The sequence below is a fragment of the Canis lupus genome, chromosome 34 (assembly GCF_011100685.1).
Source record: "Canis lupus familiaris isolate Mischka breed German Shepherd chromosome 34, alternate assembly UU_Cfam_GSD_1.0, whole genome shotgun sequence".
NCBI lineage: Eukaryota > Metazoa > Chordata > Mammalia > Carnivora > Canidae > Canis > Canis lupus.
This window is the reverse complement of record NC_049255.1, coordinates 27,302,043-27,328,329: the sequence shown is the minus strand read 5'-3', so window position 1 is coordinate 27,328,329 and position 26,287 is coordinate 27,302,043. Positions and strand designations below refer to the sequence as shown.

The 26,287-nt window shown below is 39.7% G+C and overlaps 1 protein-coding gene across 18 annotated transcripts; it reads left to right on the top strand.

Annotated features, from left to right (window-relative positions):
• Positions 1 to 446: 446 nt before the first annotated feature.
• On the top strand, positions 447 to 26,010 carry B3GALNT1 (beta-1,3-N-acetylgalactosaminyltransferase 1). Of its 18 annotated transcripts, XM_038583777.1 has the most exons (9): positions 447 to 578; positions 804 to 1,094; positions 2,351 to 2,392; positions 2,560 to 2,732; positions 2,857 to 2,945; positions 4,454 to 4,566; positions 17,932 to 18,000; positions 21,287 to 21,382; positions 24,197 to 26,010. In XM_038583777.1, the coding sequence occupies exon 9, from the start codon at positions 24,231 to 24,233 to the stop codon at positions 25,224 to 25,226; it is 996 nt and encodes a 331-aa protein (XP_038439705.1). In that variant the 5' UTR covers positions 447 to 578; positions 804 to 1,094; positions 2,351 to 2,392; positions 2,560 to 2,732; positions 2,857 to 2,945; positions 4,454 to 4,566; positions 17,932 to 18,000; positions 21,287 to 21,382; positions 24,197 to 24,230; the 3' UTR covers positions 25,227 to 26,010. The 18 variants fall into 18 exon arrangements, with proteins under 18 accessions (XP_038439705.1, XP_038439699.1, XP_038439706.1 ...); XM_038583771.1 differs by lacking the exon at positions 4,454 to 4,566 and having other exon boundaries at positions 2,654 to 2,732; XM_038583778.1 differs by lacking the exon at positions 4,454 to 4,566 and having other exon boundaries at positions 2,857 to 2,941.
• Positions 26,011 to 26,287: the final 277 nt, after the last annotated feature.

The window sequence follows — 26,287 nt, the reverse complement described above, 5'->3', positions numbered from 1 at the left end:
AAATAAAAAGAGAGAGAAAGAGAGAGAGAGAGAGAGATGAGCATAACAAACGCAATGCATGCATCTTCATTGGAATACCTTTCAACAAAAGCAATATATAAGACGCCTTTTGACAATTGAGAGAAATTTGTAAATGGGCTAGATCAGGTTATCGCATCACTAAGTTTCTTAGACATGATTAGGCTCCTTATGTGGTTGCACAGAGGGATGTGTGTCTATTAGTAGCAAATGCAGGCTGAAATATTTCGGAGAGAGACCAGGCAAGTATGGCAAACTGTTAACACTTACTCAACCTGGGAGTTGAGTACTTGGGTGCTCCCTGAACTATTCTTCCAACTTCCCACGTGGTGATGCTGGAGCCAAGCTGTTCGCAGTCCCACAGCGGAGGGGCCAGAATGGGCAGCTGTTTTCAGATGGCACTGTGCCAGCGGTGCTGGGGGAGGAGAGGAAATATTATTTCTGGATTAATTCAACCTCCTCCACCCAAAGACCAGCGGGACCAGAACCCATACAGCAACACCCAGCTCCCTACGCCTAAAGAAGCCTCACCGCTTCTCCCACTTAGTGACCGACTCCGGGTAGGACAGACTTTCTGTGAATTCTCCAAAGAAGAGTTTCCGGGTGGCCCAGCGGTTTAGCGCCGCCTTCGGCCCAGGGCGTGATCCTGGGGCCCTGGGATCGAGTCCCGCGCGGGGCTCCCTGCGTGGAGCCTGCTTGTGTCTCTGCCTCTGTGTGTGTGTGTGTGTGTGTGTGAATGGATGAATAAAATCTTTAAAAATATATATATATATATATTTTTTAAGAGTTTCCAGATGGATTCCCCGAAAGCAGGCGCCTTCCGGGAGATTCCTGGCCGGACACCAGTCCACGGAAACCTGCCGCGTCCCACCTCGCCCCACCCCCCTCGTCCTCCGTGGATTCTAGGAGAACGCACCTTCCTTCTGCGATTGAAGAACTTGCCGAGGTTTCTTCTCCACCTCACAGCTCCTGGCGGCCTGGAACCAGCGAGTCCCCTCGGGGCCGCCTCGACGCCAGGCGTCCCCGCCGCTGGTAAACCGGGCAGAATCCTGGCCGCAGCCCCGCGGGCCTCTGAGGTGAAACGCGTACCTGAGGGCCCCGCGGCGGGAACGCGGGGCGGCGGCGAGGAGGCGGCGCGGGCGCGCCCCGACGGCGGGCGGCGGGCGGGCGGGCGGCGGGGGGGTCGCGCCCTCGGCGCTCGGGGCCCGCGCGTGCGTGCGTGCGTGCGTGCGAGCGAGCGAGCGAGCGTGCGAGGGGCTCCCGCGTGGTCTGCGCGCGCCCGGCCGTGCGTGCGGCTGCGGGAGGCCGCGAGCGCGCGCGGGGCGGCAGCGGCGGCCGCCAGCCCGGGGCGTGGGGGCGGCTCCGTGCGGCGCGCGGGAGGTGAGCGAGGCCGGGCGGCCGGGGGCGGCCCGATAGCCCCGGAGACCGCGGGGCGCGCTGGCGGGCGTGGCCCCGGGGCTCGCTCCTCCGCTGGCGGCGCGGCGAGGCCGGCGAGGCCGGCGAGGCCGGGGCGGGCGGGCCCTCTCCCGGAGCAGCCGCGCCCGGGGCTCCGGCCCCGCGGTGAGCGCGCCGGGAGGGGCTCGGCGGGGCCCCGGGCGGCGCGGAGGGGCGCGGGGCCGCGGGGGGGCCCGGGCGCGGCTGCGGGGAGCTCGCTGTCCTGCTGCGCGCTCGGCCGGAGGGCGCGGCCCCGGAGCCCCGTCGCCCCGGGCCGCCCCCGCTCCCGCTCCGGGACCCGCCCGGGGACCCGCCCGGGGACCCGCTCCGGGGCGCGTTGGCCGCGACACGGGGGGAGGCCGGGGGCAGGGGCTCGGGTTCCGCGGCTTTCCCAGCAGGCCCGGGCGGGGACGCAGCCCCGAGGCGGTGGGGAGAGGGCCTGGGAGGCCCCTGGGGGAGGGCTCTTCTCGTAGGGGAGGGACCGTGAGCAATATGCGCCCGAGGAGGAGAACGGGGAATTAGGCGGAGGGAAAGGGAACCCCGAGGAGCTAGGGCTGCACGATTTGGAGGAGGCGGACTTAACGGGCATACAGGCATTTTAAGAGAAATCCGAAAGGTGCAGTGGAGCCTCACTTTTCCAAGCAGCGAGGAATGATGCCAGCAGTGACAAGCACGCGTTGCATTCCGTGTTTCCTTCTCTTCCACTCCTCACTGTTGGCCTGGGAGGGAGATTTGCAGGGCAGAGATGGGTTTTTGGTTTTTTTGTCCCCCCTCCCCCCCCCCCCGCCCGTATTGTGCGCATAATGCCAGCGTTTAAGGACCTGGCTCCTTGGTCAGGAAAAGCTAGTAGCAAGGAACAGATGACCAAACCGTATCTTTTTTTTTTTTCTGTGCTCAGAGGTGAAGTGAGAGCCGAGTTTGCAGTCTTCAACAACTGGGAGTAAGTTTGTGTTTCCGCCTTCCCCAGGTGTCTTAGGATGTAGGGAGGTGATTTTGTGCTCCCAGAAAGTGTTGATGCCTGATGAAAAGCACATCTGAGCTGGTATCAGTCTGGAGGAGGGAGCTATTTATTGAGAGATAAGAGTCTAAAACGTTTCTTTCTCCTAGACTAGAAGGTTCACTCAAGTCAATCGGTCGTTGTAAATTCCAGCCACGAAAATAAAGCCTGTTATCACAACAGTGGCCAAATTATAAATTCCAGATTGGATACCTAAGGTGGTTTGAGAGCAGGGAGGAAGAAGGGAGGACCAAGGCTTTCCCAAAAATGAAGAGATGCTGAGGTATAATAACTTACTTCTGTAGCAGCTTGCTGGGTATAGAGAACATTGATTTTAGATGTCATGTTGCTCAATGTTGTTGAGTTGTGACTTAGATGTATTCTTTTTCTGTCCTTTTGCTCGGTAGTTCACAGCAAATCGCTTAATTAAAGCATGGAATATGGAAAACAGCAGAAAAACATCTCATCTGATTTAGTCTCATCTGAAATTCTGTAGGTAAGTTCATCTTATTTTAATTAAGAAATTCTTCTGACTGGTTAAAATGGACTGTAATAATCTCCTTTACACGGTTTTAAGGACCATTTACACAACCACAAATTCTGTTGTATATTCTAATATATATATATGTTTTTTTTCCCCTGAAGGATTTAAGGAGTTGTAAGTGTTAAGCTTTATTTTATTTTCTTAAAAACTTTATTTATTCATGAGAGACACACACACACAGAGAGAGAGAGAGAGAGAGAGAGGCAGAGATACAAGCAGAGGAAGAAGCAGGCTCCATGCAGGGAACCCGATGTGGGACTCGATCCCAGGACCCCAGGATCACGCCCTCAGCCAAAGGCAGACACTCAACCACTGAGCCACCCAGGCATCCCAGTATTAAGCTTTATTAAACCATTTTGGATGATACATATGTTTCTAAAAGTTCGGTTACTGTTAAACTACTGTGGTATCTCAGGAGAAATTAATTATATAAACTTAATTTGGTTGTCATATTCACATTCACCTTCATATTCACCTTTTTATTCCTAAAAAGATACTCAAGTGAATATTTTTTCTCCTATTCTTTCCCCTTGAAATGGCTTGCCTTCTCTCTGTGCCCTGTCTGCAGCTCTGTTCTTTCCACCATTGGATGATACAGGGGTAGTCCCATTTGAGGAAGTGCCTTTATTGCATTCACAACTATATAATGTGCAGGCCAAATATGCTTTTTTTCTTACAGTTCTGACAGTTGTCATTGCTCATCCCTGCTCACTGCATGGTAACCACACTGTACAACTTGATGAATGGGGTCAAATGTGGGGGATCAGATAGGATGCCCTTAAATGGCCTTGTACAGCAGATGCATTCGGAAGTTGCAGTTCATTTGAGAGCTTGTCTTTTGCAAATATCTCTTTTTGGGACCACAAACGATGGTTTTGTTTCAGTAAAAAGTTGCCTATTATAAATATTGATTTGCTTTTGGCACCAGAGCTTTTGGTGCATTGTGAATTAGATGAGAGGGGAAAATGAGGGTATGTGCAGGAAGTGTGGTTTGTAGGAGGTTTGTCTAGATGAGGGGGAGATGAAGCTACGGAACATCCCTAGGGTGAGGCCCTGAGATGCTGCAGAATGGAAGATTTGGCTAGGGAGATAACCTGTACCCCTTGAAGCTCTGAGAAATGAGGTATACAGATAGGAGCCAGAAAGCTAGAATAGATTATTAACTTTTCATTCTATGTGTTTCTGACCCTGAGTTAGTCAGGAAGCCAGGCCTTTTGTTGTCCCCTTAGAGTATCCGTAGCCTAGGTTAATACTTATCAGCCCTGTCTACCCTCCAGGAACCGTGTTATATGGGGAACATGTTACCACCACCACTAGGATCCCCTCTTCAGTAATGAGGAAACACAGAGAAGAAAGATCTTAGAAGATTGAGATTTTCTTTTCTTTCTTTCTCTCTCTCTCTTTCTTTCTCTTTTCTTTCCTTTTTCTTTTTCTTTTTCTTTTTCTTTTTCTTCTTTCAGCTCCATACCCACTGTAGGGCTTGAACTCAGGACCCTGAGATCAGGAGTCACATGCTCTACCAACTGAAACAGCCAGGCTTCCCAGGAGATTGAGATTTTCTTGATGTTCTAAGGTATGCCATTTCACGGGGCTTAGAACTCTTCCAGACCAGTAGCCTGTTTGGTAAATAAGGTTTATTAGAGCACAGCCACACCTATTTGTTTAATATTGTCTATGGCTCCATTTTTGCTACAAACAGAATCATGTGTCTGAGACAGAGACTGTGTGGCCCATAAAGAAAATTTGCTCCCTGCCCTTTTGCTTAAAAATTTATTTTTTTCCATTCTGTGGCTGGAACATAGATTTCCGCTAAACTCCAAGCTGTGCATTTGGAACAGGCTCTTTAAACTTAGCATAAAGAAGCACTATATTTGGCTTCTATTTTTGGTAACAGACTTTGTTTTTAAGGATGGAGATACCCATTTTCTAAGACCAAAAAAAAGTATTATCAACTCTTCTTTCTTTCTTTTCTCTAAACTGATAGTAGGTTCTATAATTTGCGTTTTTATCAAGCATCTCTATATTCTTAGAGTGCAAAGTTGGCTCCCTGCCATGTACCCTGACCACACATTTAGAGACATTTGATCTGGGAGGTCTCCCTCCCATCCTCTCTAGGTGGGCTTTACTCATAATGTTCAGTCTGGCCCTTAGAGTCCTAAACCTTCCTCCCTGCTCTGCCTAGTGTCAGCAACTTGAAGGCAAGGCAGGTATCTTTTTCCCCATTGCAGGAAAGCCTCTAACACAGGTCTGGCATATCAAATGAATAAATGAAGGACATACACTCAGATATCCAAGGGAAAGGTAATCAGTGACTTAGCCTGACAAACAAGAATGACAAAGATATGTAATATTCCTAACCTAGGTCAACAATGAGAAGAAATATTAACTAGAGCAGTTTCCCCTGTCCTTTTCCTCCAATGGGTAAAGCTGTTTATAACAAAACAGAGACAGGAAGCCCAGCTTTCAAGCCAGCCTTCCTGCTGTTCGGCCTGACTTGTACGATCTCTGCTCTGCTCCAGTTTTCCTAGATTCTCTCCAGACCCAGTCATCTTGTTACCTCTTCCCTCAGGCTGTTCCGTTCACGTGGCTGTTCAGGGGTGCCTCTCGCCCCTGAGTGCAGAGGTACACTTTTGTTCTGTTTGGGTGTTTAGGTCAGTATTATATCCTCACAGTCCAGCAAGAGCCCAAGAAGTATATGTTGAACACACGACTAGCTATGGAAAGCACGCTGGCTGTGATTAATCAGCCGATTTTGAAACCAGTGAGACAGTGTTTTGGGGCTCACTTTTCCAGGAAGACCATTTGGTGCCCTGCCCTCTTCAGAGAAGCTTAACTCTTGTGTGTTATCTAAGGCTTTCCTTGATCCTCAGGTGGAGGAACCCTTTTGAATATGGAGATAAGTTAGACAAGTGCTCTGAATCTCTTCTAGCTCCTGATGGTCATTGCTTTTGTATCTGAGTATTTGCTAGTGTTTACCAAAGCTCAGTAATTTATTCAGGGTTATTTGGAATATAAACTCATTATTAACATTATTCTTCTCAGTAATTCCTCCATTTCTGAAAAGTGGACTTGAAACACTAGTTGGAAATTGGGTGAGAATTAAAAAGAGCATGATTTGCTTGGAATTGAACAGTGTTTGCACATAGAATTCCCCCCCTTTTTTTAAGATTCTGGGTTAGCTTTGACAGTTCTGCATCCCTGAGGAAGATCAGAGGTATTGCTCTACGTGGAAGAGAGCCACATGGAAGATGGCAGGCCAGTGCAATTAACACAAATTAGGAAGGATGCATTGTGGTACAGTGGTTGTGGAGTCCTCTCTGGATGATGACCCCTGGATCCCCAGCCTTGCTTTTAGTTGTGAGACCCTAACTAATGATCAGGTCTCCACATCTCAGTCTCCTCAACTGGAAAATAAATGCGTAGTAGTAGTGCCTACCTCATAGATTGTTTTAATCAACATATAGTGGAAGTGCAGGAAGTTCTTACTGCAGTGCCAGGACCAAGCCAGGGCTTTGGCTAAAATTTTGGAGAGAGGACAATGTGAAGAAATTGGATAAAGTAGAAAGCAAGTTCTTTTTGACGTTAATTTTGTTTGCCCTGACAGAGTAAAGCATACTTCATTTTTGAGTGTTATTAAATTCAGCTAGGATAGTGGTTACAGTTCGTCCACTCAGTAAATAAAATTTGATTTTCTGTTATATGTCCAGCTGTGCTTGAAAGTAAGGAGGGACGTAAACTTATTAAATGTGCATAATCCTTAAAATAGATTGATGCCACTTGAATATTTCACACCTTGGTTTGAAAAGGTTAATGTATTTTGTAGTTCTCCTCCAGTTGCCAGAAGTACCTATTGTAGGACTTTTGACAGTTCAAATCATTCTCAGTTATGGGAAGATCATAGGCAGGAGGAAGATCATGGGAGAGGGGAGCTTGTACAGAAGAGGAACTGAAGAAGTTCACATTTGGCATGTGAACCTCTACTAGTAGTTCCTGTGGGCTTATATGTTCAGGGTAGTAAAACTTTAGGAACCTTAAGAGCTAGAGGAAACCCCATCTTTGGACTCTAAAAGGAAGCTTATTGGAGTGCCTAGCTGGCTCAATTAGAGCGTGTAACTCTTGATCTCAGGGTCGTGAGTTCAAGCCCCACATTGAGTGTAGAGCTTACTGGAAAAAAAAAAAAAGGAAAGCTCACTGATTTGGAGGGAGACTGTAGATAAACTAGAATTTATTTGCAAGTTTACATATACTGTAGACAGTATGGTATCATATAAGAGACATTGGGAGTTAGCTGCAGGCTCTATAAATGGAACAAATGTAAGCAAATAGTAGTAAGTTAGAGGAATATGTAGTGGACTCTAATAATGATAGGAGTACCATCTACAGAGTTCTGATTCGCTGGGATCAGATGGGGTTGGGCCTGAGGCTCTGCATTTCTAGCAAGCTCCCAGGTAGTGCTCATGCACTGTACTTTGAATGGTGAGATCTAGAACAGCACATTGGAATCACCAGGAAAGCTTTAAAAATCCTGCCATCTGAGCCTAACCTCTCTCTGCAACTCTCATTTAGTTAGTCCCCAGTATAAACTGGCTTCCAGTTTTTCAGGTTCTCTAAGATACTGTAATACAAAATACTGTAGCCAAATTTAAGAACCACTGGGTTTGGAAAGAAAGGGAAGAGAGAGGTAGCTGTCAGGCATCACTGGTTTTGTTTGTTTCTAGTATAATGAGAGGAGGTCAGAATGGTAAGCTTTATATTGCTTTGTTTATGAATTAACATGTTCAATTTGAAAGGGTGCTGGTAGGGAAATTTTCTTCATGATGTGTATTGATACGTAGTTCTCCCTCTTTATATGAAATAGGACACGACTGATGTGTGTAATTATGATTTGTATTAAACTCAGTGTGCACAGGACCTTGTTTGGACTATTAGGATTTCCGCCCTTTGCAGGACTGTTTTTTATGTGGAAGAGGAGTCATAATATTGCACAACTGGCAGTAGTTTTGTGATTATTCTTTAGTGATGGCACACATTTTTCACCTTGGATGACTCTAAATCTAGTATGCCCTGGCTTAGAATTTTATTGAAATGGGGTTTTTTGGTTGGTTTTTGCATTTTCATGTCTGGATCTTTAATATGAACATGATCAGAATTAGTGTAGCCTATTAGAAGAAGGCTTTGTATCACAAGAGAGCTGAAGACAAATAAGCATATCTAACAGATTCTGGAGTTTGCTTTTGGATTCAAATTATTCTTGGGGATATTTTCTTAATATATTAAATGGATAAAAGCACACTACCAGGCCATTTGTACGGCATTGAGATATCCACCTAGCACCCACTGTGTTGTAGGTTCCAGGGACATGGCAGTGAACAAGACATGTAAGACCTTTTCCTTTACAAACCTCAGATTCTTACAAAGGGAACAGACAGTAGGCAAATAGAAAATCCAAGTGGGTTCATTGCCTAGAGGAGAATAGCGAGGGGTGTGCTAGAAAGTATAGATTGGGAAACAACTTGAGAAAAGAGGTCAGGGAAGGACTCTCCTAAGTGGCATTTTGCTGGGATCTGAGGCAGGAGAAGGAGCCATCCTTTTCAGGAACCAGCTTTTGGGTTTGGGGACAGTAAGTGCAGACTTCCTGAGGGAAAGTTTGACACATTTGCAGCTCAGAAACGAAGCCATTATGGCTGAAATAGGGATGGGAGGAGGCATGGCAGCAAGATGAGGTGGGGGGACTTGTGTTTCCCTGAGAGACAGTATAGAGAGACAGACAGGATAGATAGATCTCCCTCAAAAAATGTTAACCAAAGCACTTTTTTTTTTTTTTTTTTTTTGGTGGGCTGTCTTGAAGATTAGGTGAGTTAGTGTCTGGTAGCAGTTCCTGGTGCTCTCACCACAGCTGGGCACCTAGGGCCAGGATATCATGTAGGTGCCTTCCAACATTGATTGTGCACAGTAACCAAATAAACAGAATGGCTGATTGGATTGCCAAGCTGTTCTAACTTTTTTTTAAAGTATAACATGCAAAAGAAAAAGTACAGATTAGAAAATTAATTATCATAGTGAACACACTTGTAAGCACCATCTAGGTCAAGAAATAGAATATGGCCAGAATGCCGGAAAGCCCCTTCATGCTCCTACCAGTTATTTTTCCTGTCTCCAGGGATTACCAGTGTCCTTGGTAATCTCTGACACTAGAGATTATTTTTGCCTGCTTTTCATCTTTGTGTAAATGGAATTATAGCGTCTGTTCTTTATGTGTCTTGTGGCTTCTTTAGCTCAACATTGTTGTGTCTGAGAGGCTCTCTAGAATGTCAAGTGAGGTAGTTTGTTCATTTCCATTTTGTATAACGGCCTGTTATATGAATTTGTTTCTCTCTTGTACCGTGGTGGTTTCCATGTTATAGTAATCATGGATAGTGTGCTGTTGTGAATGTTCTTGAACATTTTTTGGTGTTCCTATTTGCATATTGGTGAGTGTTCTACGTAGGACTGGAGTCGCTCTATCGTAGGGTACATGTTTGTTCAGGTTTAGTGAATAATACCAAAAAGTTTTCCAAAAAAAATGAACCAGTTTGTATAATTTTTTGACTCCAAACTACTACTTAAATTTTTATTTATTCACCAAAATTAGTTTATTAATTCAGTGAATACAAAGATGATCTAGAACAAGAGTTTCCAAAGTGTGAGTTCAGTCCTGCCAGAAGCACTGAAGATTAAAATAGGTTTTTTTTTTTTTTTTTAAGATTTTATTTATTTATTCATGAGAGACACAGAGACAGAGACCTAGAGGGAGAAGCAGGCTCCATGCAGACAGCCCAATGTGGGACTCCATCCCGGGACTGCAGGATCAAGCCCTGAGCTGAAGGCAGATGCTCAACCACTGAGTCAACCAAGCATCCCTAAAATTGGTTCTTCAGATAAATTTGAGAAACACTGCATAATATATCCTCTTCTCAGACAATATACAATAGCATATTAAAAACTGAGAAGCCCTCCATAAGAAATACTAATTTAAGTTTATTTTAATGATTTTCATGTTTTTTTGGTCTCTGGAACCCATTTGAAGGCTCTATAACACTTATGGATAAGAGATAGATGCAGCTATCTTTGCTGCCAGAAAGTTCTGGTGTTAATAAATGAGATGCAGATTTCTTCTCTGAGGATGGAGGTTTTATTTGATGATTAAAGCATTGGAAGCGCCATCCTGTTTTGTCCCTGGAAGTTTTCTGGGCTTTTCTATTATTTGAGATGTTTCTTCAGGTATTGTGGATCAACGACCATATGGACAAGTGGTTACTGGTGGCCTCCTGTGCATTAGCATCGTGCTAGGCTTGTGGGATAGAGATTTTTTTGTTTAAATGATATAGAATCTACTTGGTGCATACATGTTTAGTTAATATAATCACAAGTTTAACTTTTATAAAATAGAAATTATTTTTAAATTATAAATATAATTTCTTCACAGTGATAAATGGCATTATTATTTAAAAAGTCAGTAACAAAATAATGGCGCATTTTCCTGTTGGGCCTTTTTATATTTTTCTATTCATTGATGTTTTAGATTCTTTCTACCCCTCTCTTGGACGTGTGATTTAGAACAATATCAGAGTTCGCAAAGCTCAACCTTCCTGAGAAAGCTTGTGCTAGGAGAGCAGCTGCCCTGTGCTCCCACTGTCAGGGTATGAGCCAATCCCAATTCTTAGGTCAGACCAGCTTGAGTCCTGTGACAGCATAGCGTGTCCACATATATCTACATAATGTGCAGATACTGAGTGTCACTTTAACTCCAGAAACTACTTAGTGTACTCACTGAATAGTCTGTGTTCTCCACATAAACCTCAGTAACTGAATTGGTATTGCGGTGCTAGGTTTATAGCTGGAAAAGATATTTTTGAGAAGTTAAGTAACTTCCCCAAAGTCACACAACCATTAAGTATTAAATACAAGATTTAGGTGAGCCATTTAACTCTGATACCCACGCATTTTTATTATAGTTTTTTTTCCCTGTTTTGATAAATTTAAAATACAGAGAAAACTGAAAATATAAGAGAAAGCCTATATTTCCATCACCCTGAATTAACAAATGCTAATACTTCATAGTATTTGTGGCTAGTCTTCTCTTTCCCCTTTTCACCACATGCCCCATTCATTCTTCCACAGCGACACCCACACTGCTGAGTGTGGAAGATAGTCCAGCAGTTTCTTTAAAAAATAGTGTTGTGGGGGTACCTGGATGGCTCAGTGGTTGGATGTCTGCCTTTGGATCAGGTGGTGATCTCCAGGTCCTGGGATGAGCCCCACGGTCCCGCATCAGGCTTCCTGCATGGAGCCTGCTTCTCCCTCTCCCTATGTCTCTGCCTCTCTGTGTCTTTCATGAATAAACAAAATCTTAAAAAAAAAAAAAGTTTTGTGTGGGGGCACCTGGGTGGCTCAGTTGGTTGAGTAGCTAACTGGCTGTGGTGGGTGGGTAGCCTGCTTCTCTCTTTCCCTCTGTCCCTCCCCCTCCCTCAGCTCATGTGCATGTGCTCACATTCTCTCTTTCTCTCTCTCTCTCTCTCTCTCTAGTAAATAAAATCTTTGGAGAGAAAAATAGTTTTGTGTGTGTACTGCTTCTGAAAGCTCACTGTTTCTTGTGTGCAGTTTAAAACTACTTATATAAATGGTATGACATATTTATTTAATTTTTCAACTTCTATATTTTACTCACCATTTTATTTTGGGGGGATTACTGAGTGGCTCAGCGGTTTAGTGCCTGCCTTCGGCCCAGGGCAAGATCCTGGAGTCCCGGGATCGAGTCCCTGCATCAGGCTCCCTGCATGGATCCTGCTTCTCCCTCTGCCTGTGTCTCTGCCTCTCTCTCTCTCTGTCTCTCATGAATAAATAAATAAAATATTTAAAACAAAACAAAAAAATATTTTATTTTTTAGTACTATCCAAATTGGTACTCTGTGTATAAATCCAGTTCATTCCTTTTAACTGTTGTTTTGTAGGAGTCCATTGGAAGACAGTACTAGATTTTATTTATTATCTTATGGATAGATATTTCATTTGCCTCAGATTATCTGTTTTCATAGCCCCATAGTGAGCATGCTTGCGCATGTCTCCATATGTGTACACAAATGAAAGCTTTTCTAGGATATAGTCCTAGGAAAGGAAAGTCTATTTTTTATTTTGCTAGATGCAACCATATTGCTTACCTACCAAAGGGCCAGTAATGGTGTGTACTTTGACTGTGTATGACAAATAGCATTTACTCTAACACCTTATTAATAATAAACTTTTTGATATTTCCTGATGGGTTAAAAATTTGGTATCTGACTTTAATTTGAATTTCCATGATCACTAGTGACGCTGACCCTCTTTTCATGTTTATCGGCCTTTCTGATTTCCTTTTCTGTGAACTTTTTACTTACGTGTCACCCATTATTTTGATTTATAAACTTTATACAAACAACATATGATTACAAATATATACTGTATATAAAATATAATGAAAAGATTCTGGATGCCAGCCCTTTGTTTTACTCGTATGTATCTTCTCTGAGTCTGTGGCTCTCCTTTTAACTTGTTCTGTAAGCTTTATGTATTTTTTTTGTAAGCTTTATATTTTAATGTTACCCAATGTATTTCTCATCTCTTTGATGGGATATGCTTTTTGTAACTTGTTTATAAAGGCTTTCCCGACACATAGGTTCACAAAGATATTCTGCTGTATTTTCTATAATAGTTTGAGCTTTCCTTTTTAAATTTCTTATATCTACTTGGAATTTTATTTTGAAAATAAATATGAATATGGATTTACTTTTGCCACATTTATTCCAAAACCATTTTATTGAATCTTTTTTCCCCATTGGTTTGTGATGCACTCTGCCATTTTTCAAGTCCCAGCGTAGGTGTAGATCTGCTTCCGGGTCTTAGTGCTATTCAACTGTTTAATCTGTTTTTCTGCTGCTCTGTTTTAATTACTATAGCTCTGCGAGATGACTTCATAACACCTCACCCCAACTTCATTCTTTGTGTTCAAAATTGTGTTGGTTATTCCTAGATCATTAAGTTCCTTTCATTAATCCTATGAATTTATTAATTTGGGAAAGTGGAATCTTTACTTTTGAGTTATCTTATACCTGAGAATGCTCTCTCTTGTTTATTCACTTTTTTTTTTTTTTTTTGATTCTTCAGAAAAGATTTTTACTGTTCTGCACCAGGTTCCTGCACACTTTTTGTTAGCTTTATTTGAACTCTGTAGTTTTTGTTGGTGCTGTATTTTTCCTTAAATTTTTGGGTTTTTTATGTTTTAGATACATATGTGAGCTCATATCCAGCATCTTGGTAAACCTGTTCGTTCTTGTATGTTGTCTTTCTCCCTTTGAGTTTTCGATGTAGGTGATTACATAATATAAAAATAATAGCAGGTTTTCTTTTCTTCCTTAACAGTTTTTTCATCTTATCTCCTCTTCTTGTTTTAGTGGACAGTAACACTTTCTAGAACAACACTGAACAGTACAGGCAATAATGGGCATCCTTGTCTTTTTCCTGACTTTTTAATAGAAATATTTCTAAAGTTTCATCATTAAATTTGCTACAGTTTCTCTGACAGGTTAGACACTTCCCTTCTGTTCCTAATATTTGTTTTTTAATAATCGTCTTTTTTGTTTTTCATTGTTTTCTGCTTTATGTTATCCCTTCTGTTTTCTTGTTTCTGTAATAATATTAGAATTATCTTTTTAACTTCTTGAGTTAAGTACTCAGCTCATTTATTTTCAGTCTTTTAAAAAATCTATTATTATGCTTGAAAGTCTGCATACTGTGTCATTCTATTTACATGACATTTTCTGGTTTGGCAAAACTAAAGGGATGAAAATGGAGGTCAGGGAAGAATTGATTAGGAGACATTAGTAGGGGGACCCCTGGGGGCTTAGCGGTTTAGCTCCTGCCTTCAGCTCAGGTTGTTATCCTGGGGTCCTGGGATTGAGTCCCACATCGGGCTCCTGCATGGAGCCTGCTTCTCCCTCTGCCTGTGTCTCTGCCTCTCTCTGTCTCGAATGAATGAATGAATGAATGAATGAATGAATGAATAAATAAAATCTTCTTAAAAAAAAGGAGACATTTGTAGAATTTTTGTTGTGATCACAATTGCTTCATATCTTGATTGTGCTGGTATCTACTTGTACAGAACAGTAAAATTAAAAGGGTGAATTTTATTGTATATAAATTATACACCATCTTTAAAAAATTAGTTTTCTTAAAAAAGTTAGTTTTCTGTAAAGGACTGCTTTAGTTATATCCAGTATGTTTTTATATGTACCACTTTAAAATGAAAAGGGAAAAATTTTTATTTTCATTGTTTTGAATTTTGATGTATTCAAGTGTTTTAAGAATCAAGATATTATAAAAACTATATAACTTACAAAGTAATATAACCAAATAATAGTATTAAGTAATATAACAGGGAAATATAAAGTAATATAAGAAAGGGATGCTCTTGGGGTGGCTGGGTGGCTCAGCTGGTTAAGTATCCGCCTTTGGCTCAGATCATGAGCTCTGCATCAGGCTGTCTGCTTAGTAGGGAGCCTGCTTCTCCCTCTGTCCTCTGGCTTGTGCTCTCTCTCTTGCTCCATCTCAAATAAATAAAATCTTAAAAAAAAAAAAAAAAAAGAATGTTCCTACTCCTTTTCTGATCTCCTCTATTCTTCCCAGCCCATTGTATGTGTCTTTCCATTGTTTTTCTCATACACATACAAATATATATTTTTTTTCTTTTCCTTTTTTAAAAAAAGATTTATTTATTTTAGAGGTGGGGGGCAGGTGGAGGGGCAGAGGGAGAGAATTTCAAGATTTCAGACAGACTCCCTGCTGAGCGAGGATTCCCAACATGGAACTCTGTCTCACAACCCTGAAATCATGACCTGAGCCAAAATCAAGAGTTGGATGCTTAACAGACTCAGTCACCCAGGTGCCCTATTTCTCTTTCTTTTAATACGAAAGTTAGCACATTGTAAACATTGTTCTACATCTTCCTTCTCCACTTAATACTTTCCAAAAATCTTTCATGTCAGTACTTAGAAAATATCTTCATTCTTTTTTTTAAAACATCTGTATAGTATTCCATTGTTTTGGATGTATCATTGTTTATGTAAGTAATACCTTGTTAATGATTCCTTGGGTTATTTCTAATTACTTGCTATTATAATGTTGTATCTAATAACAATAAAATGTCTTATCATTTTAGACATAAATGACTGTGCCTAAAGTAAATTCAGGAACAAAATTACTGAGAAAAGAGTAAATGTATAAGTAATTTGTACAAATTTATTACCCTCCAGAGAAGTGTTAACCATTTTCTATTCCACCATAAACGAATGAGAGAGGGAATTTGTTTCCTTAATTCTCTTTAGTTTTTATTACTGAAATTTTTAAAAATAAATACAGATATCTTGACTTTCTATTATATACTCTTAATAATAGGACAAATTTTTTGAATTTTATTTTTAACAGCTTTATTGAGGTATGACTTACATACCATAAAATTATTTCATCTTAATCATACAATTCAGTGACTTTTACTAAATTTACAGTTCTGCAGCCATCACTAAATCAAATTTTAAATATTTCCATTACTCCAAAATGATTCTTTATCTCCATTTGCAGCCAGTTGTTGATGCTACCCCTAAGCAACCACTAACCTGTCCATAAATTTGCCTTTTCTGGAGTCATACACACACACACACACACACACACACACACACACACACGGTCTTTTGTTTCAGGCCTCTTTTACTTAGCTTAATGTTTTTTAGATTCATCCATGTTTTGAGTTTTTTTTTTTAAAGGTGTTTGTTTTTATTTATTTTGAAAGAGAGAGAGGGTGCATGCAAACAGTGGAGGGGCAGAGTCAGAGGGAGAGAGAATTCCAGTCAGACTCCACACCGAGCACAGAGCTCAATGCAAGGCTTGATCCCAAAACCCCAAGATCATGACCAGAGCTGAAATCAAGAATCAGACACTCATCCAACTGAGCCATCCAGGTGCCCCCATGTTCTGAGTTCTTAAAACTGATATTTATTATAGCTTGTATTAGTACTTTGTTTCTTTTTGTAACTGTATAGTATTCTGTTGTATAGATATACCACATTTATTTACTGGAACATTTTCTTTTGTAGCTGGTTAACATTTTTGCACATAAATAGATTAATAATCTTTTTGGCATCAGCTAATACATAGATTGTATTCATATTTCTCCAGGACCCAGTCCAGGACCATACATAGCAATTTGTGTGTCCTTAAATCATTTTAAATCTATAGCTATCCCTTTTTCCTCTTGGTAATAACTAGCTGAAGATTTCATGCTAATTGACAATCCCAGCTCTTAGATTTCTTTGAATGTTGCCTATGGTGTTCCTTAGCTTGTTGTGTTCTCGGTATTTTGTATAAATTTTGATTTGGTTCCAATTGAACAGTTTTGGCTAGGATTCATCAGAGATAATATTGTCATTCCATACTGTATCTCGGTGGGAGATAAATAGTATGTGTTTGTTCTACCATTTATAATGCTAACTGTGATTATTAGCACTCTAATTCTGCCAGTATAAAATTTATATTGTTTCAGTCCTTGTAGGTAAAGGGTCATCTTTGTGGTGTTACTTTAGCACCACACAGATGTCCGATTCCTTATTAATCTTTACTTTGATGACTAAAACACTGATTAATAATCATTGCCTGGAAGCATCTACGTGGCTCAGTGGTTGAGCATCTGCTTTTGGCTCAGGTCGTGATCCCGGAGTCCTGGGATCAAGTCCCACATCACACCCCCCAAAGGGAGCCTGCTTCTCCTTCTGCCTGTGTCTCTACCTCTTGCTCTGTGTCTCTCATGAAAAATAAATAAAGTAAAATAAAAAATCATTGCCTGAATCCATAATTTCACGAGAGGTTGCAAAATGATACTTTTCTTGTTTTGTCATTCTACCTACATTTATAATTGGCATTTTTCTTTAGAGAGGAGTTTTTCCTCTTTGGTTAGAGCTGTTTGTCTTCCCTGAACTACAGAGCATTCTTTAAAACAAAAAACAAAAACAAACCCCACAAAGCCTTGTCTTCTTTCCAACCCCTTGCCCCAAACCAATAGTTTTAAATTAAGGAGTTGATGTAATAATGCCTTCACTGAAATGTAATAAATTCATCTTATTCAGTTGCACATATTTTACACTTTCCAGTATGGTATTCTCTTTAAATTTATGGATTAAACAGAAATTGTGTGTGTATAAGGATGTTGAGTTTCCAAACAAGTTTCTTTTGTTAAGAGTTTTTCAAGTTACATTTTTGTTCTATTGCGGTCAAATAATGTGGTCTCTGTTAAATTAAGGTTTGTTTTTGTTTTATTTAAGTAATCTCTACATCTAACATGGGGCTTGAACTCCTGACCCTGGGATCAGGAGTCACATGCTCTATCAGCTGAGCCAGCCAGGCATCCTTGTTAAATTGAATTTTAAAGATTCTTAAAATGGCTTATATAACCTAACATCAATTTTTAAATAAATGTCTCATGTGATTTTGAAACAAATATTACTATTCTATTAAATTACATTTGTTAATATTATTTGAAATACTCATATCCTTATTTTTGGCCTGCTTGATGTATTAGTTATTTAGAGGGATTTGTTAAAAACCTCCCATTAGGATTATAGATTTTTCCATTTGTACTGATACTTTTCAGAGTTTGCTTTATATATTTTTGAGGCTTTGTTTTTATGTTTATGTAGCTTCATGATTGTTAAATTATCTTATTGGATGGCTCCTTTATTGGTAGCACAATTTTCTTGTCCCTTTTAATTGCTGTTTATTTAAAATATGTGACATTAATATTTAATTGTAGCAGCCTTCTGATTGGCATTTTCCTGATATGTTTTCTTATTTACTAATTTTAAAATTTTTGTTGTTTTAGGCATGTGTCTTATAAGCAGTATAATGGCAGAATTTTAAGCCAATTTGAGAGTCTCTTATCTTTTAGTAGGTGAGTTTATATTCACTCTGACAATATATTTATATTTACTTCTTTTATTTTTTTAAACTTCTCATTTTACTTTTTTTTAGAAGGGGTGGGGCAGAGGGAGAGGGAGAGAGAATCTTGAGCAGACTCCATGCCCAGGGCAGAGCCAGACATGGGACTTGATCTTGTGACCCTGAAATCATGACCTGAGCTTAAACCATGAATGCCCAACCAACTAAGCCACCTGGGGCCACCATTTGTATTTAGTTCTGACATATTTTGTGTTTTCTATTTGCCATGCATTTTCTCTGCCTTTTTTTTTTTTTTTTTCTCTCTTCTTCTACTCTCTATTGAATTGATAGCTTGCTTTGTTCCTTTTATTTCTCAGTGTGGAAGATATATATTCCACCTATCTGTTATATCAATGGTCCTTCTGAAGGTTAATATATATTCTTAAATGAATTTTTTTGTATAGTGTTAAAGTTTATCACTCTTTCCTTGTGCCTTCTGAATTAGGTAAGAATATTAACATTTTAATTTTGTAAAAATCTATTTACAGCAACGCTGTCATTTTTATATGTTATTTTAGTTTCACTTTTTCTGACCACATTAAAAAAAATCATTTTTGTTCTTATTATTCTCTCTCTCTTTGTTTTACTATCTGTATTAGTTTTTACTATCTTTTAATTATCTCCTTGCTTCTGTTTGTTTCTTTGATGCCATTCCATCCTCCTGAGTTCATTTTTCTACATTCTGAAGTATAGTCCTTTGGTACTTTCAGCTAGAGTTTGTGGACTTTATAAGTCCTGCTCTGTTTGAAAGTGTCTTTATTTCACTTGAAATCTCTAAAATTTAGCTATAAAAAAGGTACAGTAAAATCAACTGACCTAGTATATAGAGTTATTGAGGGGAACTAATAATATTTGTTGTGAATACTTCATAAACTATTTTAGATATATGTGAGTGTGTGTGTGTGTATATACACATATATAAAGTGCTAATATTATTAGCTAATATAAATTCTATTAGATTTATATTAATATAAATATATTTATATTAATATATAAATATAATTTAATATAATCACATAAAAATTATATAATATAATTACATATAAATATTATAATTACATAATTATAATATTATATTATAATTATATAAATATAACCTAATATAAATCCAATTACTATGTTTTGAGATTTTTATTTTTTATTTTTTTATTTTTTATTTTAAAGATTTTATTTATTTATTTGAGAGACGCAGAGAGAGAGAGAGAGAGAGAGGCAGAGACACAAGCAGAGGGAGAAGCAGGCTCCACTCAGGGAGCCTGATGTGGGACTCGATCCTGGGACTCTGGGATCACACCCTGAGCCGAAGTCAGACACTTAACCACTGAGCCGCCCAGGCATCCCTTGAGTAGATTTTTAAAATCATTCCTTACTATATTGAGATAATATTCACTGGAATAAGAGAGAATAATACCAAATAGAAATATCATGAATTGGTCACACTTTGAGAGAAGAACTAGGATAAGATGAAACTCAGATCCTGACTACAAGCTTAGGGTTGCTGATGCTCAGTGGAACTTTGAGATACACAAGGATAAAATTAAATTTTTTGGCTTTGTTTTTATGTATTTACGAAGACTATGCATCATAGCATGGAAAAATCCATATGATACAGAAAGAAAAATGAAAGAAAGAAGAAATCTGCCAGAAATCCCACAGAATAAAAACCATTGACATATTGGAACACATGATTCTAGAAATCTTGCTCAGCATATGTGACTCTGTGTGTTTATAGATCATTATCTTTTCATATTTCAAAAGGACTCATAGCCCATAAGCAGTTTTGCAACTGCATTTTTCATTTAGTAACATATCAAGGGAATATAAGTAAGCTTCATTTTATATAATGAATAAACATATGTTCCTGTATGGATGTATCATAATTTTGTTGAACCAGTTCCCTAGTGGGAGGCATTTAAATCAGATATTTTTCGTATTATAAATTGGGCATAGTCACCTGTTTATTTCTGTAGGATAAATTGCTAGCAGTAGTATTGCTTGGTCAAAGGGTGTACATATTTAAAATTTTTCTATATGTTTTCAAATTCCCCCCCCCCAAGTGCACGAGAATGTCTTTTTCCTCACACATACTGAGTATTGTTATATTTTTTCCTTGAATTTGCTGGTTTGCGATTTTTGTCAATATTTCTACTTGTGCATTTGAACATCTTTTCCTGTTTTATTGATCACTTTTGAGGGATCAGTAGTTCTTTTGAGAACTTCTCTTTTGACCATTTATTCTCTTATAGTATAATTCATCTTGTTCTTAATTTATGTTAAGTCTCTATTTTTATTGGGCTTACAAATCTTTGTCATGAAATTTCAGGTGTTTTTTTTTCCCCCCAGGTGGCTTTTTATCTTTAACCTTGTTTGTGCTTTATATTGTTGTTTATTTTTTCAGTTTTTTGTTTTTATATTTTTGCTTTTCAGTCTTGTTAAGAAATTTTTGAAATTTTGATCAAAATTTCATTTATGGGTTCTATGCTGTTTCCTTACAGTTGAGTAATTAAAAGATCTTCCCAACTTCAAAACTATTAAAATATTCATATTTTCTTTTAGTGCTATGAAAGGTTCATTTTTTTCTCGCTTGAATCTTTAATCCATTGGGAAAATTTTTTGTATGAGAGGTATCTGATATATGTCAGTGCCTCCCTGCTTTTTGTGTCTTGCTCTGGTTTTCAAACTGACTAGTAGAAACCAAGATACGAACATACTGAATCATGGGAGGAAGTGGGATTTGCCTCACTGTTTCTCTTCTCACAGTTTATTAATGCTCCTGGGGTATTTGTGAATAGAGATGTAGGTTCAAAGGAGAAGGGTGGGTTGGGAAGTAGTAGTTGACAGTCGCATGTCGGGGTTGCCTCCTGTGAATGCATCTGTGGAACAGACAATTAAAGAGAGGATACCAGACAGTATCTCTTAGAAGTTTTGTGTATCACTTATTTTAGTGACCCTCAAGTTCTTAATCAGGGAAATGAAACTGGTAGCGTGCCCTAGGACAGTGGTTAAGGTAAGAACTTGGATGTATGTTTTAAGCCTTGAATACCAAGTGCTCTTTTCCCATGATGAAGCCATGAACTCTCTGAGTTCTGTGGACTGGTAGTGACTTAACTTTTTATTTCAGTATCTGTTGCTAGTTCAGAAAGAAATTAGAGGAGGTGGGCTGGCTTCTTTTCTCCTCTTTGACCTCTGATCTCCTGACTCATAAGTAAATGCTGTTAAGTTTCTTATCTATCTTACAGAAATTTCAAACATTATTTTTGACTGCTGCAGACTACTGAATATCCAGTTGATGAAATTGAAGGTCTTTTACCCAGAAGAAATAAATCAAGAAGTAGGTAAGAAATGGAAATATATTCATGGCTCTGAAACATTTTTCTTAAAGTAGTAAGAGTTCATAAAGATTATTTTTGTAGGATAACTCCTTTGACAATAAATATCAATGTAGAGAACACAAACAGGATAGAATAGCTGCCAAGAGAGGAACACAGCTGGTGATGACAGACTCTATTTATTGAACACTTAACGGCCAGCGATGTGTTTTGTACACGTTATCCCCCATTTACACTGTCCTGACATCTTTAGTGTAGAGATACAGAAACTGAGGTTATAAGAGAATAAGAACCCGCCTGCTCACCTTGTTTGTTGAGGGACAGAGCTGGGGAGTGACTCTGGTCTCTCCCTTTAGAACCACCTGTGCTGTGGGTAATCTACAGTCTGTCTGGCCAGTCCTTTAAAGACCTTTCCCCTTTTTTGGACCAGAAAGCTCCTCTTCTCCTCGCTGGCACTTTATTATCTTTGTGGACCCACAAGGAGTAGATGTCACAACCATAGTCCCATTTTCACATTTAGAAACTGTGGCTTATAGGATGCACGTAAGATAACTTTTGTCATAAGATTTGCTGTTTTAGGGATCCCTGAGTGGCGCAGCGGTTTAGCGCCTGCCTTTGGCCTGGGACGTGATCCTGGAGACCCAGGATCGAATCCCACGTCGGGCTCCCGGTGCATGGAGCCTGCTTCTCCCTCTGCCTATGTCTCTGCCTCTCTCTCTGTGTGTGACTATCATAAATAAATAAAAAATTAAAAAAAAAAAAAGATTTGCTGTTTTGAGTTCTTCCCATTACTGAAGGGGAACAGGGCCTTCGTTGCCTATGTGCAATTATAAATGCTGCTCCTCAACAGGATACTTTCTTCCTGTTTGTCTGAAGTGTATTATAATGGGCTGATTTGTTAGATAAGACGTAAAACTGTCATCTGACAACTATTGTCATAAATTTACAAATCGTCGTTGGCTAAGGTGTAAATTGAGCATCGTAAGGCTGTGCAGTGTCTAGTAGCCAGATGAGGAGAAAATGTAAGAGGTTAATTATTTCTCTAATCCTTTCTCTAGGTCTCTCTGTTTCATGTTTTTCCGAGCTGGCTGTGTAGCCTAGTAAGGTGGAGAAAGGAAAATGAAGTGGAATACACAGACCTACCTTTTATTCATATACAACTAGAAATAGCATAACACAAAAGTCTGTGTTCATTGCACTCCTGCTGTAGGTCTTTCTCTGTCTTGCACTTTCATTATGTGAGAAAAACTTTGCCAACAAAGTCATAGACTATAAACCAAGAGGCAAGACGCATATATGTGAAACTGGAGAGTTTGTCAGAACATTCCATTGTATCATGCACCATAGAAAGGAAAGATTACTGTGGCCAGAACTAATCAGGGCAGGTAAGATATGGCCAGATAGAGAGGACACGGAGTCTTGGGATCCTGTCATCTTCATAGTATTAAGAGTAAGAAGAGCTGTGTGTCCAAAGACCTAAGATTGACCCAGGGTGGAACCCTTGGGAGGCCAGCCATTCCATATAATGACATTAATGTATACTTTCCATAACAAATTCTGGCTTCCGAGGAGCCCTCCCCACAGCTGATTGTGGATGAAAGGACACTGTCAGAGCCTACTCCGCCTGCCCCTCATGTTGTTGATTTGTCCCTTATTTTGAGGTCCCATAACATTTGATATAAGCAGGTTGTGCTACACCGTCCTGCCATGTTTCCTCTGTTGCCTTGGGATTTTCTTCTTCTCCCATCTTCCTTTGGTCTTGGTGCCTCGTATAGTCTGTGAAGATCTAGGAACCACTTAGTATGTGTTTGTCTTTATATCTTGATCCCAGGAAAGCTGTGCAAGGTCCTGAATTGTAAACCAGCCTTGTCCTTGGGATCTAGCGCAGAGCAGGGGCTGCACTGTCACTGCGGGCTGAGTGCTCTGTGTCTCCTAACTCTGTTCTCATCTCAGCTAGGTGGGGGGGATTGAGTATAAAAGCACGTGTTCTTGGAGGTTCCATCCCATGATTCTGATCTGGCACAGGGTTTCTGAAATAGACTAGAATGGGAAACACATGAACACTCAGTACTAGGGACAGGCCTTTAATATTAAGCCCTTGCTATTCAGACTGAGCACTGAGTTCAGCCAGTGAGGTAAAAGGGGAGCTGGGATGTGTTTTGGGCAAATAAAAGCTATTTCAGTCTTGAGCATTTAAAAAGCTATGGAGATGGTTATCCTGCTTATGTCTAGAGGGCTTTGCCTCTCAGGTGAAGAGTCTCTGCTTTCATCTCATTTCACATGAATAATTAATTGTAGCTACTGGGTTTTCCTTATTCCAGATTTGCTAGAATGCACATCAGATCACACATAGGAGAAAGACCTTTGGTTTAATGGGACATGTTGCTGGTAATAGCTCTTTGCATTAATTTCTTTACTTCTTTTCCATAGCAGTGAAGAAGAAATGTGGCTTTTTTTGCTTTTGTTTTTGTTGCAGGTTTATTTTTTAACCTCCATTACACATCTCTCCCTGTCCCTCTGGACATTCAGGACAAAATCCTATTTCAACAGTTATTTAAACCAAACAAAAATTATTTTCCCAAAGCAAAGAAGGATATGTTTTTAACCTCGGTCTTAATGTAAAAAGCTAAAATGCACTCTTGGTTGTTGGTATACATTTGCTTAGAGTTAAATGAAATTAAGTAGGTTCAGATCAGGATGCTGGGTTTTGTTTGGGAGCTTTCGTCCCAACTCTTTCACTTTAAGTAGATGAATCAATTATCATTTAATAATGAATCTTGGGTACTGGAGTACTAACCAGCTCTCTGATAAATCTTGCAGGACCTGAGGCTCACGTGCTTCTGAGCTGCTGTGGATGGCCCTCTCTCTCTTGACCACCCTTCCGAGTAGGATGTCACTGAGATCCCTCAAATGGAGCCTCCTCCTGCTGTCACTCCTGAGTTTCCTTGTGATGTGGTACCTCAGCCTGCCCCACTACAATGTAATAGAACGTGTAAACTGGATGTACTTCTATGAGTATGAGCCAATTTACAGACAAGACTTTCGCTTCACACTTCGAGAGCATTCAAACTGCTCTCATCAGAACCCATTTCTTGTCATCCTGGTGACCTCACACCCTTCAGATGTGAAAGCCAGACAGGCCATTAGAGTTACTTGGGGTGAAAAAAAGTCTTGGTGGGGATATGAAGTTCTTACATTTTTCTTATTAGGCCAACAGGCTGAAAAGGAAGACAAAATGTTAGCATTGTCCTTAGAGGATGAACACCTTCTTTATGGTGACATAATACGACAGGATTTTTTAGACACATATAATAATCTGACCTTGAAAACAATTATGGCATTCAGGTGGGTAACTGAGTTTTGCCCCAATGCCAAGTACATCATGAAGACAGACACTGATGTTTTCATCAATACTGGCAATTTAGTGAAGTATCTTTTAAATGTAAACCACTCAGAGAAGTTTTTCACAGGTTATCCTTTGATTGATAACTATTCCTATAGAGGATTTTATCAAAAAGCCCATATTTCATACCAGGAGTATCCCTTCAAGGTGTTTCCTCCATACTGCAGTGGGTTGGGTTATATAATGTCCATAGATTTGGTGCCAAGAATCTATGAAATGATGAGTCATGTAAAACCCATCAAGTTTGAAGATGTTTATGTTGGGATCTGTTTGAACTTATTAAAAGTAGACATCCATATTCCAGAAGACACCAACCTTTTCTTTTTGTATAGGATCCATTTGGATGTCTGTCAACTCAGACGTGTGATTGCAGCCCATGGCTTTTCTTCGAAGGAAATTATCACATTTTGGCAGGTTATGCTAAGGAATACCACATGCCATTATTAATTTGACTAAAGCCTAGAGAAAGACAGGGTATTCTGTGGAAAGTATTAAAATGACTAAAATCTCCAATGGCAAACTCATGGGAAGGTCACTGTGTTGACTTAACACTGAACTGAGGCTCATGAAGTGCCCACGGACTAGGGACTGGAGGGTTACACTCGTGGTTTATTTAGACAGAAATCAAGTCTGGCCCTTAGAAGGTGATAATAAGAGGAATTACATGTCTTATAAAGGAAGCGGAGATTTTTGTTAATAAAATTAATAGGACCAAACTATCTGAACATGCCATTCTAGAAACTAGAACTTGTGAAAAGGGTTTCATTGAATTATAAGCTCATTAGTCCATAACAAAGAGCAACGTGGAGTTCTATTCATCGAACAGTCTAGTCAGGTAAGGGTTTTGTGTATATCTTACGTGGATTACCAGTTTTTCAAAATATATAGTTCTGTGTAAAAAAACTAAAATTATACTAAGCAAAATTTCATCCATTCTGGTCATTCAGAAAGTACTTTAAGATGTTACAGCATTTCACAGTTATGAACTGTTATGAATTACTGTTTAATATTACTTAGGACTTTCTGGTGTTTGAGTGTTATGGTCATTTCAATACTGTATAAAGATAATAGTAAATCACCCTTTACATTTGAACTTTTTTCCAGTTACTTCACTGATGAGTTTATTTAATGTAAAGTCATTGGTCATTATAGCATATCGGTAATCTCTTGGACTTTGATAAATGTTTTACCATGGTAATGTAGAGAAGAATTAAAACAAGATCTGAATTATTGTCTTGTTTTTATTTATTTTTTATTTTTTTAAATTATTTATTTATTTATGATAGTCACACAGAGAGAGAGAGGCAGAGACACAGGCAGAGGGAGAAGCAGGCTCCATGCACCGGGAGCCCAATGTGGGATTTGATCCCAGGTCTCCAGGATCGCGCTCTGGGCCAAAGGCAGGCGCCAAACCGCTGTGCCACCCAGGGATCCCTATTGTCTTGTTTTTAAAAATATATTCCCAGTGTTTTTATGTCACTCCATCTGTCTCATTTTTTTCACTGAGA

Coding starts and splice junctions, on each gene's coding strand:
- B3GALNT1 (XM_038583780.1), top strand. CDS start 24,231: ATGGCCCTCTCTCTCTTGACCACCCTTCCGAGTAGGATGTCACTGAGA.